Source organism: Lutjanus erythropterus, chromosome 19 (assembly GCF_056507025.1).
Source record: "Lutjanus erythropterus isolate fLutEry1 chromosome 19, fLutEry1.hap2, whole genome shotgun sequence".
Taxonomy (NCBI): Eukaryota; Metazoa; Chordata; class Actinopteri; order Lutjaniformes; family Lutjanidae; genus Lutjanus; species Lutjanus erythropterus.
The window spans coordinates 4321621-4340687 of record NC_139335.1 but is presented as its reverse complement, the minus strand read 5'-3'; the positions used below and the strand labels follow the sequence as shown (position 1 = coordinate 4340687).

At 42.1% G+C, this 19067-nt stretch overlaps 1 protein-coding gene across 6 annotated transcripts in view; it reads left to right on the top strand.

The window, feature by feature from the left end:
* LOC146309109 (RNA binding protein fox-1 homolog 3-like) overlaps positions 1-19067 on the top strand; it is a 520112-nt gene that overhangs the window by 450749 nt on the left and 50296 nt on the right. For 5 of the 6 annotated variants that reach the window (XM_084743796.1, XM_084743798.1, XM_084743794.1 and 2 more), the window contains one exon: positions 11149-11451. In XM_084743796.1, the coding sequence (XP_084599922.1) occupies positions 11149-11451 (303 nt within the window). The remainder of the gene's footprint in view (positions 1-11148; positions 11452-19067) is intronic. The other variant, XM_084743797.1, reaches the window with a different exon arrangement.

Below are 19067 nucleotides of genomic sequence, written 5' to 3'. Positions count from 1 at the left end.
GTTTCCTGGACCGATCCCCTGCGTTTGTACGGAGACGGCAGCCATCACAGTGGTGAGGAGCTTGTGGAGCTAAAGAGAGGCGGTCAGGTAGCGCTCACGGTGGTCCCGACTTTTTCCACACCTAGCTCTTTTCTATCCAAATTTGTCCCTGGGGATAAGAGAGTGTGGCTCATCCCCTGTCGCCGTCCCTCCCCTCATCTCCTCACGAGGGACAGACATGCATAATTCAGGATTGTTATCTGTCGGCTGCTAACCCCCTTCTTCCCCCAAACGCACACACACATGTGTGCAATGAAACAGTCTGACTGCACATCAATGATTCACCAGACAGCACCCCCCCACCACACATACACACACACACACACACACACACACACACACACACCCTCCCCTCCGTTGAGGGAATCATATGGAGCCGACAGGGACTCCACAAGCATGCAACTTCCTATAATTGGAATGAAAAAAGGGTGAGAGGGGGAAATGCTGTATCAGGGATCTGGCGAGAGCGGCATAGGTGTTCAAACAGCCATTCAGCAGTGTCAACCAGCAGATGGGCGACTGGGTGCGTGCGTTGGCCCACTCGTTAGCCACCGAGAGAGGAAGTGAGAGGCGACGTGGCGCCAAGGGTTTTAAGAAGGAGAAACACTTCAGAGTTTGGATTCATCTCTGTGAAGAAGACAGATTTTAACTGTCTGAAATGCAGCAGCACTGGGACTGGAGACGGTTAGCTTTCCTATGAAAAAAAAAAAAAAAAAGATCCCTCCCAGCTTCCTGCTGCGAGCATCTCTGTATCCCCAGCTTGCCCCTGCCTCTTTATCCTCTAAGTTCTCTTTCTCACCGCGCTCACCTTTTTCTTTCTTAAACATCACAGGAACAAATCAGCAGACAAGCGATTGTACAAGTTTTCTCAAGCTTTCAAGAATTACCACCATTTCATCATGGATAATCACAGTTAATAACCCTTCTCATTAAGGAGACGAGAATCACGGGTCATTAATATTGTTAATATCTTCTCCCTTTCCTTCTCTTCTATCTCTCTTATTCCCCCTCTCTGCGTGCCAGAGGGAGTGGAAACAAAAGGATGACTAAAAAAGAGCTTAGCGCGACAGTGATTAACCGATAGGGGTAGATGGACTGTGATGAATCAAAGTTATCTCTCAAATCTTAATAACTGGAATTAGCCCCTGATTAGATGAGCTTTGGCTACAGCAGGGAGTAGTCTGCATTTTCACTTCAAAGAATCCCGCCCATGTAAACCTGTCCCTCCTTCCACTGCAGAGCAAAGGCGCACAAAAAAAGAAAAAGACTCAGCGAGGCAAATAGGCCAATGGAATAAATTACAAAGGGAGCCATGAGAGAGCGGAGAGGATGACGAAAAGCCGAGATAACATAAACAACAACGTTACACCTGTTCTCCTCCCAGAATTCAGCCTTCTTTTCCCGTTTATCTCCCTTTTCCACTTCCCTCTTCTTCTGACATGCTCGGGGTCCAGTGGGAGGCGTCAGAGTCTCCGTGACAGGGTCATAATGAGAGTGGCACTCTCCTTCATTTGCATATGTTTGCCATTGTCACAGCGGTCAAGGAATGTCATGTCGAGATTCCTGCATGCTTAAGTAATGGCATTTTGTCCCCACGAGGAACTCTGGCCCCTGTATCATAATCCCAGCATGTGGGGGGGGGGGGGACGACTGAATTAACATGACAATCAGCTGACTCTAAAACAAATGTTGGCATTTTTATCCCCCGTAGAATTTCAAAGGACTTATCTGCAGTCTGAAGAGCAGCGCACTGGCATGACGACCATGTGGAATTGATTCACTGGCTTATATGACCAGAATGACAGAACATCCCACAGTTCAGTTATCACTTTTCATTTTCGTTCAGGTCTTTATCTTAGTGATCAATAGCAATCTCAAAAGATTCAGTTTGGGAGGATTTTTTAATAGAATATGTGTCAATATCACTTTCTTCTGACAACTTTAGAAAGAACCAAAAAAAAAAAAAAAAAACAGAAGAAAAGTAGATGAAAAAGTTTGTTTTTGATGGGGTCAAAGCAACACGGTGTCTGTTCCCACTAATAAATGAGTCTAAACACCAAACTGGATGCATCCCACAAGTTAATCCAAATTTTGACACCCAGACTGGAGTAATTAGTCCCAGATGTAAATATCTGTTATGCAACAAAAGAGGCAACAGCACTGAAACAGACAATTATCTCCTCTTATGGCGTTGGCAAAATGCTATGAGTCTAACCATGTGTAACTGATGGCTTTTTCACGGGGCCTCTAGGCTTATTTGGATGTGTTTTTGTTTATTTATTTATTTATGTGCATTTTTTACCATGCAGCGCCTGAGCCCAGACAGAGCTGTGGCTGAGACAGACAGGTTCATTACATGTCACAGGAGTTCAAAGTGATCCTCTGTCTACTCAGTTTATTAAGTGGCGCTCCGGCGTCTCTGAGGTATAGTAACACTCGCAGTCGCATCGCTAAGAGCAGTCCCATCTCGGTACGAGGCTCCGCGTGCAGTGCCTCCGCCGCAACGTAATGAAGAAATCAGCAAGGGATTGAGGAAAATGAACTCCCTTTCTAATACCTCCATCCAAGGCCGTGGAGCAAATAAGTGCTCCCAATAACGAGGAAAAATCACGTTAGAGGGGATGAAACATATGTGACATGTGAAAGCGATTAAGCCTCTCGGAAAAGAGCGGCAGAAACACGCACGAAATCTAAATTGACTTGGACGCGGAGCGAAGACACCAAGTGTTTATTTTCATGAATTGATTTTTCCACAAATGAGGTGGAAAAATGGAAAGACAGGAGTTTGCAAAGGGAGGAAATGTGAGACAAAACAATAACCCTCTCCCCAGCCTATTTGAAATCATAAACCCACTGTAGTGGTGAGGAGGACCGGGGTTTTGTTCAGACGGGGAGGGAGGGGGGGGTGTTGTGAATCTGCATTAAATAGGGCTGCTTCTCCACATCTCCCCGCTCCCCCTCGCTCTCTCCCAACATCGCGCTGTAATTGGTTGACTGGGGGGAGGGGAATAGCCGTTGCACCAAATATGTGCCTCATCATGAGAAACTCAGCTGAAGGTGTTTTGTTTTCTTGTTGTTGTTTACCTCTTCAGAGTTTCTCTTTTCTGGCTCACCTTGGATTCACTGTGTGGCATGTGGTTGTAATTAACACATGCTGCAGCCTCTGGTGAGTGTTAACAGAGAGACTTGGAGTAAGATCATGTGGCTCGCCTAATTAAAATGGACCCGGCTAGACAGCCTTTATTTATGCGCCTTCAAGACAAAATGAATGCCAGTTGCCTGTGGAAATCATCTCAGGCCGTCTTTTCGCCTGCCTGCCTGGCTGTCTGTGTGCGGGGCTACAATTAACCGAGCATCAGCAGCAGAGCCGGGGACAACAAGAGGCTTTCATGCAGCTGGCTGAAAACCACTCAGTGTTTCGTTTGTGTTGCATCAACTGATTGCCGTACGTTGGCCTCCGCTGAGCTGCATTACACTTTTCACTGTAAACTCTGTTCGGGTTTGTGCTGTGACGGCCCAGCGGGATTTGTCACAAGTTTGCCACTGTCACTGTCAGGCGGTCATTAAAACCAAATGAGCATTGTTCTGGAGAGTAACGCTCTGTGCATGATGCTTCGCATGAGACGCTGGAAAGCTTAAAATTTAATTAGAAAATGCTATGTCATCTGTGCTCTGACAAAGCAAGTTGCTTGTGTACATTTTCCATGGAGGAATGAGACAGCGATGCTTTATGTTAAGTCAACATTTAACTATTCATGCTGTTTGGATTATGCAGGAACGCTGCAGAGCTGTTCATAAATCTGTTTGAATTGCTCAGCGTATAGGATCAGGAGGAACATTTCTTGCTTGAGACTATTAGTGTCATACAGTAGGATCCATGTAAAGCAGGAAGGCCTTCGCTGAGAAATGATCCAAGCTGCATGTGACCGATCCGCGGCCATAAAGCTGCCCACTCCATCACGGCCGAGATTGCCAAGATTGATCAGCCCGCTCCCATTTGAGTGATTTCCCCCCGGATTCAATGCAACGCAATTAGTCGCCTGCCGTATTTTGCCTTTGCGTTGCTCTTTGACCCTCTGTCGCGCGTATGAGTCAGTGCAGCACTCTGCCGATATGAGTTCCTCCTAACAGCTCCTGTATTTGCACAGCCCATCTCCTCTTGGCCTCTCAACACTTCCCCTCCCAGCGCCGCTAAAGAGGATCACGGATCGTTGGCGAGCGGCCAAGTCGTTGTACCTGCTGAGATGGAATATAGCCTTGACCATCCAGACTGGGGTTAGCACCAGCGAAAGTCTCCGTCTCTCTCTTTGAACGCTGTGTATGAGGGGAGTTTCTCTCAGACTGGCAGCCTAAGCAGTGGGCATCGCCACGAGGCCTTCCTGACCTCTTTGGCTCCTGATGCTGACTGTAAAAACAAAAACTCCGCTCCAAAAGTGATCTCCTTAAGTAAGGGTTTCCAATCCAATTTTACACAAGGAGAGTGCTTAAGATTAGAGATAGTGTTTTTTATTGTGCTCTTCAGTAATAGGAGTAGAAAGGGTGAAAGGAGAGATGGAGGGAAGGAGGGAAAGAGGACTGAAGAGGATGGGAGATCGATAAAGGCTGCTCTCTCTGGTTGCCTTTATTCTTCGTCGTCGTGTCCGTGGAGACGAGGTTTAGGCGGCTCATGGCAGCAGGCCATGTAAGGGGGGCATTAAAGTGCCGCAAAGGGACCTGCTCTTTTCCCATAAACAGGCCTGCAGGTAGAGAAACGCTCGCCGGGATCCCAATATAACAACAGCTCGTCGCGCTCGTTCGCGGCCATAATGAACAGCAATCTCTTTCAGCGGAATGAGATGTGCCGTGTACCTGACTAGTTTGTCGTGGAGGGCTTTTCATTAGGCACCATGGATTATCTTGACGACGGCGAGTCAGCCCGAGCAAAAAGGGCGCGTGGTCGCAATGGGACGAGCACAACTCCCCTGATTTGCATGGGCCTTTTTTCTTCTCCCAGTTCATTTCCAGTTGAATAACTCGTTTGTCACATACATCAGAGGAAGGCGAAGATCATACGAGAGCTAGTGTTACTTTGTGTTTCACTAATGAGGCCTGTACTCTCCGCCTCCTTGCTTTTGCCTTGCTGCCCTTTGAAACAGCGACGACATGGCGCTACAACACTCTGGTAGTTTTCTTTCTCCAAAACCGAGCTCCAGGCTGTTATCCTGTTTGTGTGTCACTTGGCTCTGTCTCAGTCCTTTTGCGCTTGTTTAAGGCTCAAATAGCAGCAGACCTGACACAGATACACTGGCCTGCGTGTGCCCCGTGAGTGTAACGATTCATATTCTGACCCGAGTGCGCCAAGGGACACTCGAAGGCAGATGACGATTTAACAAGTTTAGTAGAACAAGTCATGACAAATGCAGAACTGAGGCGTGAAGAAGAAACGGAACAGAAACCAGTGCAGCCAGTGAGGAAAGAAAACTACATCAGAGATTTCCCAAAAACTAAGGGACTGTCAAATAAATAGCAAACAAGAAACCAAAACTGGAAGCCCTCCTGCAACTGGCACAGCAGAAATAGCAGGCAGAACAAAGAGCCCAGAAAGTTCTTAAGGTTCATGTTCATGACCAAACATATCTAGAGATAACTAAGAACATAGTCAACACCACCTGCTGTGTCAAAGTCCAGTTTAAGTTGTCAAGTAGTAGTACCACTAGTACCACAACACCAATACCACGTTTAAAACGATACAAATAAAAATTAAAGGAAAAGGGAAAATAGTGTAAGTATTATCATGACAACTCTAGTCCAAATCTACATTCTCACACAGTCCAATCTGTGAGATCATCCTGATTTGGACTCAACAATATGGATTGCCTGCTTGTCCGGGGCAAGTGAAATGTCACGTTGGGCTAGTAAATCTGGCAATTCACTTGTCTGACTAGGTATGCAGTGAAAAAGTTAAACTATTAAGTTTTTTCACAATCAGATAATGCTTAATGTAATTTTTTATATAAAAATGTTAGAAAATACTGTTTTCAGTCTCTCAAATAGAAGATTTCCTTCTTTTCTGTGTATGTGAATATCCTTGGATTTTTGACTGACAGAACAAGACATTTAAAGACATCATTTTGGACTCTGAGAACCCGGGATGGACAGTTTTTACTATTGTTTTTATATTTTATAGATGTTGCAGCCCCAGATTAAATATGACAGTTTACTTCAGCCTTTGCTTTTATTTGATAACTGCTGATAAATAAGACATTTTATTTGGGGCGAATAAAAATTGAATTTTCCAAAGAGGTTTTCAGACCCACTTGGCCTGGCAGTGTTTTGCAATGTGCATCTGTCAGTAAAAATATGCAGAAAACATTAAGGAAACATGCAAAAAAAAAGGAATTAATAAACTCGGAGGCATATAATTCTAACTGATGGTACAAGTGGGAACCAGTTCTCAACTGGAGTTCCGATTCCCATCACTATAATTGGAATGTGACATATACATGGAATACAAAGGAACCTCGTTATTCAGCTCTGCGTGTTCATGATTACAATATTTTCCAGGTTTTTGACTGTCTGCACCTACACAACTCAGCCACTTTAGCTCCAACAAAATTATGTCCACAGTAGAATTTTATACCAAATACTGTTTATCTTTAGAAATATGGTCCATGAAGTCCAGTTTAAAGGTGTTTTCACACTTACAGTTTGTTTTCTCTGTTCAGAATCAGCTGATAAGTTTGTGAACTTGAAGCATTTTCCCCTTGGTTCAGTTTCTTTTCACACAGGGAAACATTCCTTCTGCTTATTGGTCAAAGTAAACACAGGAGGAAGGTCCTATCTTCTGAACCAGTGCATATTTCTGTCCTCAATTCATCCTTTGGCTTTTTCACTATTAGTACATGAGCTGCTACAGTCCATGTGCTCTACAACATCCCAGAGCCAAGACTGCCCTTTCTTGGCAATCTCGTCCTGCTTGTTTCACCCAGCATTCGAGTCTGATTGCTATGTTCACATATGACCAAAGGAAAACAAATAAAATGCTCCAGGTTTCAAAACAATGCTCTAAATGAGGCGGGTGTAAATACACCCATTATAATATACTGTGCTGTTTTACCAGTGCATAAAACACTGGGCCCTAATACTGTTTTTGCACCAAAATTAGCGTGTTTAAAATAAATGTGGCTAAATCCAGGCGTTGGACCCTTTTCCTGTTGCCAGCAGGCAAGTTTGCCTTTGTCTTTCTTTTTCTGATGTGTGCAGGGAAAGCCGAGACTCAACTCATGTGTGCAGGATAGCAGAGAGAAAGACATTTTTTCAAAGTGTCTGTTTTCAGATCTCTGTACTTTTGTAGCTTCTAACTGAATTTCTGCGGTTTATAATTTAGTTCCTCTCTCTGGCTGTTCGTACTTTCAGGTTTCTGCTATATTTTAGTGTTTGATTTTCGGCTGACAGGAGTTGTGTTGAGTTACATTTTCCTTATTTTGCTGCTTCATAATGACAAAAGAAAATAACGGGATTTTTACTGTGAAAGATTTATAGGAAATAAGATGTTTATCCACCCTTCAGCCTCTCGACTCAAGACGAGTGCTTCATTAGTTAAATACACACCTTCAAGCAGGTGCAAACTCCACTCAGCTGAGCAGCATGTGTATGAAAAAGTTTGAAGTTATTGAGTTATTTGAGTGGGAGTGAATGCCGATTGTACCTTTTCCCATTGATGACAAAAGCCAGATGTTAGCAGGCATTTTTTGTCCAGTGTGAAAGGGGCTTTACTGTTTTTTTTATGGGAGTCTCACTGAAGCAGTAAGGGTTTTGCGTCCTTTAACAGCCTATGGTGCTGCAGTTTCCCAAATTATATCAGATTAACCCAGCTACCATAACAAGATTTCTCAAACTAAAGTAAAGGTTTGTCCTGAATTCTGATTTTATGTTTACGATAATGTTTGATGTCTGATGATAACCTGCGCATCAGTGTAAACACACTCAGTAACTCCTCAGCAAATCCTTACAAACATCAATCAGAACCATGTGCGGAGATCTTGACAGTGACTGACAAAAAGACATAAGTGAAGCTTTGATCTCCTTAATGACATGAACGCGGGTTTGATGCACAAACAGTCAAACGCAGCAGCTTCGTGTTTGCAGGCTGCTGAGCTTCCTGCCTCTGCTGGACCACTGAGTTTTGACGTGTTGATGGTTTTGCACGGGCCAGTTAAAAGAAGGGCGCAGGATCTCGTAGTTCTTTCAGCTGTCATACCAGGAGGTGCATCTTTTTTTAGGTAACCAACCCCCATTCTCCTTTAAAACGGGCGCTTAGAAGTTGAAAATTGCCAACATCAAGAGCTTCCTTGAATTAGGATGCCCCGCAATGCAAGTGTGTTATATAATGCCATGACTGGAGGGAGAGGAAAAGTAGAGCACAGGGGTAGAGATTAAAAAAGTTTCTGCATAAAAAGAGAGGGGGGAGGAAGAGATGAGCATGAAAGGGAAAGGGGGGCGGAGGGATTGAGGGAGAGACAGAGGAGATAGAAATACAGTATAATGAAAAAGAAGAAGGGGGGATTAGGTCAGGCAGGAGTGAGGGTCCAGTCTTCCAGCAGGAGCAGCCTTGAGGCCCTGCAGGCTGCAGGAAGCTGGTCAATCCTCCTCCTCTCTCAAGGCTTCTTCTCCGCTCTTTTTTCATTTAGATAATGGAGCATTTCCTTAATTGGCAGAGCACAGTTTAGGCCGAGGTTTGTTTGCCAACACGTCAGAGTAGAATTATTTCCACTACATTTACAGCACAGTGTTGCTCGGCTCACTCATTAAAACCACTGCCTCCTCCTGCCCAGATAGAGCTTTCCGTGGAAATCTCCAGAAAGGGGCCAAACACCACAGCAGCAGAAAAGAAAAAAAGAATAAAACACATTTATCTCCTATCTCACCATCCCCGGCCAGCTTGTAAAGGAAGAGACAGAAACTTCTCTATCTGTTTACTGTTACTGTTTTTCTCCAATCATAAACCCTTACTTCTGGCTGCTATTGTGTGCTTTTTCCTCCTTCTCGCTTATCGAAAGAGTTATGCATTGAGCTCGCATGATCTGTATCTTTAAATTTGATTGAGGGTATTTGCAGGGGGTGTTATTGGATTTCGGTGTTATTGTCTCACCTTTTTCCCTCTGCGTTTTTAATGTTGGGATGGATATCCGCTCCAGCAGCACTGATCTCGCTGTTCTGCTCATTAGTCTGGATTCGCGGAGCCTAGTGCTTCGTAACAATAAGACATGCACTTCTGTAGTCCAGCCATTACCGAGTTTAACAATGTGCACCAGCCAGAAAAGTCCATTATTTCTGCAGCTCATCATCTCAAGCATCCACACGAGACAAAGGGTCTGTGAAACTGCTTCTTCATTGCAAAGGGCCATCTATCACTTAAGGCAGGAGCAGAGACTAAAAAACATATGTGCTGTAGATACCACATACTGCGTGTTCTGGAAGCATATGGAGGAATCAGACTTACACGACATTAGACATGGGCTCAGTATCAAACTCTTCCTGGGTACCAACTGAAATGTGTCTCTAATGAGTATTCAAAACTATTAAGTACCAAAAGGTGCCACGTTTCCACTGAAAGTACACAGAACTTTTAGTCACAGGAACTTCTCAAGGAACTGAAAGGTCATTATTGTCTTTATTTCCCCTGCTGTCTCAAGAGCCACAAATATTTGGCAAATTAGGCCGCTGACGTATGAAAAAGAGATGGCTATTTTTGCAGGTACTTTTTTTTGTGTGTGTGCAACTACAGAAAAACGTTGACATCGTAAGATTTCATCCTCAGCATAATGCTCAATAAGGCCAGGACTTCATTGTCGGTCCATCTGTCATATGCCTGCTTCTGTAGCCGTGTTTTCACCCAAAGTGCCCAGAACATTTAGTCCCTGGAACTATTTTTCATGGAGCTAAAAACCTGCCAAGATGAGGCAAATTATTTTTGCATTCTTTCTTCTGTAACTCCATGTTGACGTGTCGAAGCACAATTAAGAAAAGACAAACTGGCTTGCATCTGCAGAGTTTTAACAATGGTGTATGAAATAAAATGCTGCAAGCAATCACCCCTAAAAATCCTGTTTGGAAAGTGCTACTCCCTGAGCAGGGACTTATTTTAGAACACAACTGAGTTCCTCTAAAGGTTGCCAGTCTCTAGGAAAGTTTCTGTGGTGGAAAAGTGGTTTTATTATTCAATTCAAAATTTTCTGATTTAAAGGTATAATATGCAACATTTTCTTTAAAAATAGTGCATAGATTCATGATTTATGACCGACTAAAAGTGTGGTGGTAGGTGCATATGCAGAAACCCCACCCTTTGCCTGTATTTCCTTATTTTTCACATTATTTTGCAGTGCTCAAGACACTTTATCAACCCAAAACTATATTTGATGTACTAGTATTCTTGCGGTGCATTTACGAACAGCTTGGACAAATCCCACTGATTCTGTCTTTAAATAAGGATTTAGACGTAATTTTAAGTTAACAAGGTTTTTGGCTTCTAAATTAAACTTGGGAGCATTTGAGATTACACAGAGGTATAAAAAAGCGACTGTCGGAGGAACTCGGGTATCATTTTGGCACCTGGTATCTAAAAATTTCAACTGATACCCAGAGACAGAAACAAAGGCAGGGATACTGAGCGCTGGGAAAGCTCATAAAGTGAGACACAGGTTAATTTTAAAAGTAGGAAAGTGGGGCTTGGAGAGGGGGAGCAGCTGCTACTTTAACAGACCTGTCATTGAAATCAAAGGCCCTAATCAAAATTTTATCAATTAATTGATCTTTCCTCTTGTGCTTTGCCATGAGTGCAATTGAGATTCCCCCTGACTCTTGCCCCTCCGACAGCGAGCCATGCTCTACAACATAAACTGTGTTCATTAGCAATGATCAAGGAATTCTCTAATCTGAGCTGAGCTGTGATATGATGGCTGTTTCCCCCTGACTTATTTAGTTTGCAGGACAACTCTCCCCAGCTGCCTTCCCAATCGCACTGCTGAACTCGCACGTCTTTCATGCTGCTTGTTACAATCAAACAATGTACTTTAACTTTGATCTCAACTGTAGTTCTAACACTTGCCTCCTGTTGTGTGTTTCTCGCAGGGTAACCAAGAGGCCACCAACCCCCCAGAAGCGATGGCCCAGCCGTACACCCCAGCCCAGTACCCGCCTCCCCCACAGAATGGCATCCCCGCAGAGTTCGCGGCACCGCACCCGCTCCCGACACAGGACTACACCGGGCAGAGCCGGGTTCCCGAGCACGCCATGACCCTCTACACGCCCACACAGACGCACAGCGAGCCGGCCGGCACTGACAACAGCACGCCCGCCATCACCGCCACCACGACCGCACCGGTCAGTGTCCTTCATCATCTGCAATCACTGTTCTCAACAAGCTGTCAGCAAGTAAAATATATTACTATCATTATTTTATCTTTTTCTTTTACATTACACTGATCAGATCAGACGTCTAACAGCACAAGTGTTCACTACTTCTTATTTGAAGGAAGTATATATATATATATTTATGTCTATCCATAATAGACTTTTAAGAGTCTCTAAAGTTTTGAAATAAACCAAAAAAGTTATGCCGACCTATAATCTTTAGCTGAGGTACTATATTTTTTTCTTTAGACAAACTTGAATCTTTTGAGTTTTAAAGCTGAAAAAAACACATCACTCAGTGTGCAAAGTGATTTTGCACAACAATTTTTTTAAGGTTTCAAAAACTCAAAGATTCAAACTTATCTGAAAAAGAAAAATAAATTATCTCAACAGAGAATTGGTAGTTGGTAAAACCTTCCCAAAACTTAAGAGTTTGAGTTGAGGCTCAAAACTCAAAAACTAACAGCGACAACAACAACAACATTTGTGCTGGAAGATGTCTGCCCTTTTCCTGTTTATTGCCATAAAGCAACGTCTCTCAAAAATACAGAAGATTTCTATATTTGCCTGACATAAAAAAGCAAAACATTAAAAAACAATTAGGATAAAAATCTTGCCAGCAGTTTAATACTGGAATTATATAGCCACAGAAGTTCTACAAAATTTAAAATGGTAATGAAATAATAATAATTATACCTTTAATTATAAATTGCATAAATCATAGTATTACACAATTATACTTTAAACGAGGTGTATGAAACTTCTAAAAAGGAAATGTCTTAATTTGCAAATATTGTCCTTCTGTATTATTGTTATATATTTATATTTAATTGTCTTTGTAAACAAACATTTTGTAGCCTCATTAGTTTCACCCAGAGTTGCATGTGGAAACTTTGCAGTTCTACCAGTGGTGTTTCGATCCCTTGATGCACATACCATTTTCCAAGCAATTTTCCCTTTTTTAATGTTTTCTTCATCACAACACAAAAATTACCTCCCTTAATCAAAAGCGAGGGCTGAGACGAGAAGTGAAACGGACTGATTATTAGTTCTGCAGGTAGTAGAAGAGTTTGGCATCGTGGTAATGCTTTGAGCTCGATGTTGGAGGTTAACTGGGTTTAAAATGTGCTCTGGTGAGGAAACATGATCTGTATCTGCCACAGATATCAGTAACACCACCGAGTTCAAACTGAACTGTTCAAAAAAATGCAGCATGCACTTTGAACTTGTCTGACAGTGTAGGCATAGTTTACTGTGATTGTTTTTTATCCTGTGATTATGATTAAGATTCATCCGCTGGCTTCATAGCTAAATAACGCTCAGAAAAATGTTGCACAAGTCCTATATTTGTCTTTCAAATGTAGTGGAGTAAAGGTTAACTAAACTATAAAAACTCAAGTAAAGTACAGTAAGGCTGGGGCAATCATCGATTACGGAAATATCTTTATTTGCATATCGTGCGTTGCAATGAACTGCTGCGCCTGGAAAAGGCACGGATTTACCAGGAGAACAAGCCGTAGCAAACAAACGTTGTCGCGCTCATCTAAAGCGTGGGAGTATTTCAGACTGAGACGCAACATTATGCTTCTCTGTAAAACTCCACAAACTGTAAGCAGAAGTCACTTAAAATTAATTTTCTCGATGTTTCTTTGTGGCCCTCGTGTTAAAAGTTAACGTTACACTGCACGTCATCTGATGTCGTCATTCTGCCATTTTATACTTTTGAATTACTTTTATACTCAGTTTGCTTTAACGGCCACGTATGAGTGAGAAAATTGCAACAACTAATTTTGCGGTCTGTTGTCAGAGTCCATGTCATTACCAATTTAAGTTTTAAGTCAAGTACTTAAGTAAGAAAATGTTCGGTTCCGGGAAAAGCTTGACACATTATTTAGAAATTAAATTAATATGCGTCACAGCAATTCTTTTTTATTTTGAGGTCCAGTATTTTTCTGATCAGTCATCTGACAAATGAAGTCTATTAAATAGGGAGGAAATTATTCTAATGTGCTTTATGTGTCTGTTGTCAGGATTCTGACTGAATAAAATATAAGTTTTGATATTTATTTGGAGTAAATTAATTGTTAATAAATTGTTAATTAATTGAGTAATAAAAAAGAATCTTTAGATGATCATTAAATTAAACGACTAATAAAAAAAGTGATTAATTGTTTAAAAATAATTAGTTTAGGTGCAGCCCTGAAGTACAGATACTTGCAAATGTACTTAAGTACAGTAATCAAGTAAATGTACCTTGTTACTGTCTCCCTGGTAAAAAGTGCAAAAGAGAGAAGCACTTTTAACTTTGCAAACAGCCAAAACCAATAGCTGTTCAGTCAGATCAGCGAATTATTTGTTCCTGCATCCAAAAGTTTGACACATCGCTTTAAACATAAGATATTATCCTCCGCATGACTGTGCCAGGACCTGATTATACCTCCCCATAAGAGTGCATATATTTGAATTACTGGCACTCCGAGTGGAAAACAAACCCCTGGCAATGCTGCACATTGAGATACACGATACGCAGCTTGGAAGTGAGTGAAATTCTAAATGATGCATTATACATTTCATTCTTGTGTGCTGATACTCTTATATGAAATGCCTTGACCTGGGATTTACCTTCACAAGAGGCAGATGTAGATAAAAAGGAGGGCGACTTAGCTCCAAACTTTAGAGACGCGGCTAGAAAGGCTGATAATGCGGGCGGAGATGAAAAAAAAAAAAAAAAAATAAGACCTTCAGACCTTCTTTTCTCCTTTGGCGTGAAAACACCTGCTGGGAGAGGTCACGGCGAGGCCACGGCCCTCCTGAGAGGGATCTGGGTCACTCATAAAGAGCATTGTTAATAACTCCATTTTCCCAGCCTCACAATTACCGCACGGCTACCGACATTTGGCGGCGGAAAAGTGCTTATGCAGCACAAAGCGGAGCGATAGCGTCGCGTGGCGTGTTATCATCGCCCTGTAATGTAGCAATGTTTGATTTGAAGATTTGTGTGACGCTCTCCAACTGCTCCGTGCTTATGCACCGCACTTACAGTAATGGCTGACACACAAGAGAGTTTAAAGTGAGGAGAGACTTGGCAGGAGGTTCAGCCTCCTCCTCCTCCTCCTCCTCCTCCTTCTTCTTCTTCTTCCCCCACTCCTCTGCTCGCTATCTCTCACCGTCTCCCTTCTCTCTCTCCATTTCGCATTTGATTTCATTTCATCTGTTCACCCGCTGTGAAGAAAGCCCAGAGATGGTGGCCATGGAGAGATGAGAGCTCGCCTTGCTTGCCTTCATGCTTTTTCCCCCTCTTGCGCCGTCCTCGCTTTCCTCCATCTTCATTCTCTGCATCCACGCTCTCCCCACTTCCACCCATCTTTTCTCTGGCAGGACAGAGGGATGAGATTAGTGGGGTGTAAACAGAGAAGTCTAATCCTCAGGGGCCGCTGGTGTAGTGTCGCCCACCGCTGTGTTCCCCAGCTTTAATGACAGACCCAGCCTGTTTGCTCTGGGTGCCACAGACGGGCCCGGGTGCCTTTGATTAGGGCACCCTGCAGAAACACAGATTGAGGGAGCAGATCAGCGACTCACTGCGACTCCCCCCCCCCCCCTCACCCTCCTCCCTTGGCTCGACTCTGCTGCGCTCAGCTCCTCTACCCCACGACGACGCTTTACTCTGCACATCTTCTCGACTTAAAGACTTAAAAAGAGTCAAGAGAGAGTGAGAATTCAGTGAAACGTATGGATTCTGTGTGAATTCCCCGCAGAGAACGGAGAGAGTGTATGTTTTAATGAGGCGCGGGGACTCTCTCTGCTTCTCCTCTCTGTTCCTGTCTGTGTCTACCAGTCACTTGTCTATACTGGGAAGGTGGCGTTGTCCAGAGCCAGACCTCTGGGACCTCGCTCTGTGCCGTGTTCAAACACGCTGACTTGAAAGCAGGCGACTTGAGGAAGAGAGGCAGCCCCCAACTTTTCTCCAAATCCTTAGAGATGAGGGTAGCAGAGGGCTGCCAGGGAGCTCTGCTGGAGAAAAAAAAAAAAAAACTGAGCTCGTTATCTGGCTCAGTTCAAATAGTCTGAGGTTTGGTTGAATTTCATGAGTAATCATTCTCTTTTCAGATAACAAATTAAGGCAGTGGCGTTAGGGCAGCACTCAATTCCAGATTTTTCACAGCCCGTGTCAGCGGCATGAAGACTTTCCAAAGGGTATTCTGGGGGACTGTGATAACATAGACGCGCACACACACGAACACACAAGGGCGTGTGCAGAAAACATGGGCGAGCACATGCAAACATTCATACATACGCGCGCCCTCTCATCTCTCGTGAGCGGTGTAGCTTTCAGAGGCGGTGCTGATGGCAGCATGTAGGCCGCCATTAAAAAGGGGATGACTGTGTTATCTGTTGGTGGGAGGAGCCACCGATTTACCCCCACTGTGAACTCCCGTTTTAAAAGATGTCACAGATACCCTCAGTGTTCATCAACATAAAAACACGCCTGGATAATTTAAAGGATATGGCTGCTATTATTCTTTATTTTTGTTGTCGTCAGTGGGTCTATTTTCTGTTGAGAGAAAAAGAAACTCCAAATGTTTTTAACCACCAGGTTTGCTGTATGATGAATCCTGCTTGATCATAATCTGGAGGGGCGTGGCCAATTGTTTGTTCGCATAGGTGATGCCGCCAAAACACTATGTAAGGGTGTTGTGTCGTGTGTAAATGTGTGTACACACCAAAAAAAGTCTGTAAGAGGAAGAACTTGAGCAGAAGTGAAAGTGAAAGTATTGAGGCTGTTAATATCAGCAGACTGAAGTGAGTGAGTGAAGGATTAAAAAAAAAAAAAAATTAAGAGTTACATAAATTCAGTTTTAATTGTTTTGATCAAATGGCTGGTGATAAAGGAAAATAAATTAAAACTTTTTCCTTCTTACAAAAGCTTAAAGGGAAAATTCTTTTTAATCTTTTATTTTGAAATATTTAACTTATCTGATGAGCTTTTATTAGATTACGTCAGTGTCTGGGCTCCACAGACGTCCTCAAATTTCTTGTTTTGCCCGACCAACTGTCTAAAACCCCTAAAATATTGAATTTAAGATGATATCAACCAGGTGAACCGCTGAATATGAAGATTATACTTGATTATGGATATTTAAATTCTGAGTATAACAATTATAAATAAATAATTACTGTTATTCTAAGTAATAATTATAAATAATTTAATATTCTTTAGACTTAAATACACTTAAATGTAAATAAATAAAATAAACTTAAATTTCCTCAAATTGGACAAATAAAAGTAGACTGTGACAAGACACAATTTTTTTTTTTTTACCTCGGTAAGAGTGCTCTCGACCACCTTTAATATTTTCTTCTACCTTAGTAAAGAGCAATAATAAGAAAACATTGGATCCTAGACATCAATGTGTACTAACAAAATAACAACAAATTGAGTAAACAAAGACAAATAAGAGAAGTTTTCTTTGTAAATGCCCCAGTATTTCCCAAAACTTTCTGACTTCTCTTCATCTCAGCTCCAAGCCCACTGCTTCCTACTGAAGAAAAAAAAGGTTCAGTTATTTTCTAAAACAGCTTCTCACTAATCGTGCATTTGTTGGGGACTATTTTCAGCGGTGGATTAATCCGCATTTGGTGCTCTCGTGAGAATTTGTGGCAGCAGGACGGCGTTTGTGGGAATAAGTCAAAATAAACTGCAGTGTGTTCATCGTCATGAAGGAGCATGTCAGCCAGTGAAACAGTGTGGCTCACTGATGTGCTTTTAATTTTAATTAAGTTTTTGGAAAACTATGAAACTCTATGGCGCAGAGGAAGACGATCCGTCAGGCTGCGATACACAAACACACAGTACTTGTTAGTCGGATCCCTTCTTTGTTTGTTTGGTCTTCTGATGGGATTTGTTGACAATGAAAAAACAAAAACAACAGAATATCATCAGGCTTATTAGATTTTCACAAATTTTAAATGAAAACTGTGAAGACTGTCTGAGCCTGCTGACAAATTTAAATGAATTTGTTTTTGTTTATAACATATGAATAAGTGAAGATGCAGATTATGTTTCTTTGATGAGAAACAAAACTGTTATCTCTCTCTTTTTTTTTTTTTTGCTTAACAGTAAAGAAGAAAAGTTAAAGTTGCAAATGTGCAGAATTTCCAAAATCCGTTTAGCAGACAAACTGCAAAATTTTAACCGAAACAAGGATGCAGAATTACAGCTGAAAATGTATTTTGTCATGTTTTTTTTTTTTCTTTTTTCTTTATGGAGGATGACTGGTGCTTGTGAGCCTCAGCCACTGATACTAGAAGAGCCTGTGATTCAGAGTCATTTACAAAACTCTGCCTCATAGTTTCTGAATTCACCCGACAAAGTGATCCAGAATGAGAAAGTTTAAGAGGAACTTTTTCGACCTGGACCCTATTTTCTCATGTTTTTGTGTCTAAGTGACTAACAATGACAATAATTATCTTAAATTAAAAATATTGAGTGGAGCAAGAAGGAGGTTAGATAAGGAGCGATGTGTAAAGCCAGAATATTTTCACATCTAACTCAGTAAATTAAGGGTTTATTTGGACCAAACTAGAGTTGGTGGTTGTTGGAACAGTGGAAAGACAAACCAAGACAGTTTTATTGACTTTTATTTTGTTTCTGTCTGTCTGGAACCTGGTGGCTTTGGCAAGAGCAATAAATTGGCTTTTTCTGGGAAAAAAGGGTCTATCTCTGTAGGGATCCTTTCCATAATGTTGACAGTCATTTCGAATAACAATCTGAGCCTCTCAGTGGGACTTTGACGGGTCACAGTTCCCCGTAAGGATTACACTGCTGCCCGTTTCAGGCTGACAGCTGCAGTGGTCTCAGTCAATACTGGACCAAAACACACAAAAAAGATGGCAAAATAGGGCCCAGGTTGAATAATACCAAAGTTCTTGTTTAGGTTCACTGATGCGTTTGACAATAATACACGTTAAGAGTTATAGTCGACTTCTCTTCCTCAGGTTTCATATATACACGCTCATAACTTTACTTTTTAAATTAAAGATGCAAATGTTTTCGAGTGCAGTGGCTAATTTTTGTATTAGTAGCTCAAGAAGGAAACTTTCATGCCCAATCAAGCCTCACTGGTCACAAAAAAGTACAGATACTTGTGTAAAAAAGACTGTGGTAAAAGTAGAAGTACTGATTGAACCTATTTAGTCAAGTAAAAGTAAAAAGTCACCCGCTAACTTGAGGACTATTAAACTTAAACCATTCTTCAAACAACTTCAAAAAATATATATATATTTTGTTCAGCCACAGCAAAGGCTGGTCCACAAAAGTTCTTTAAATCAAGGTGTTCTCTGGAAAGGTGGGTCTTAAAACCAGTCCTGCGGTGCGAAACGGGTTCACTAGACATTTTTTCTCCACTGTCAAGTCTCCTCGTCTTATTACGTCTTCTACATTGTTTTCATCTTATTACGTGTGTCGCGCTTTTGCGTGATTTGCGCTGATGAGCACATCAAGAATTTGTCATGTGTTATTGTCCCATCCGTTAGTCCCATCCAAAGGCTTGTTGTATCTGTGGGTAACTTTTGCGACTTTTTTGCTCGTTTTTCTTGACTTGGTTTGGCTCGGTGCATCAGCCCAGCACAGCAGAGTT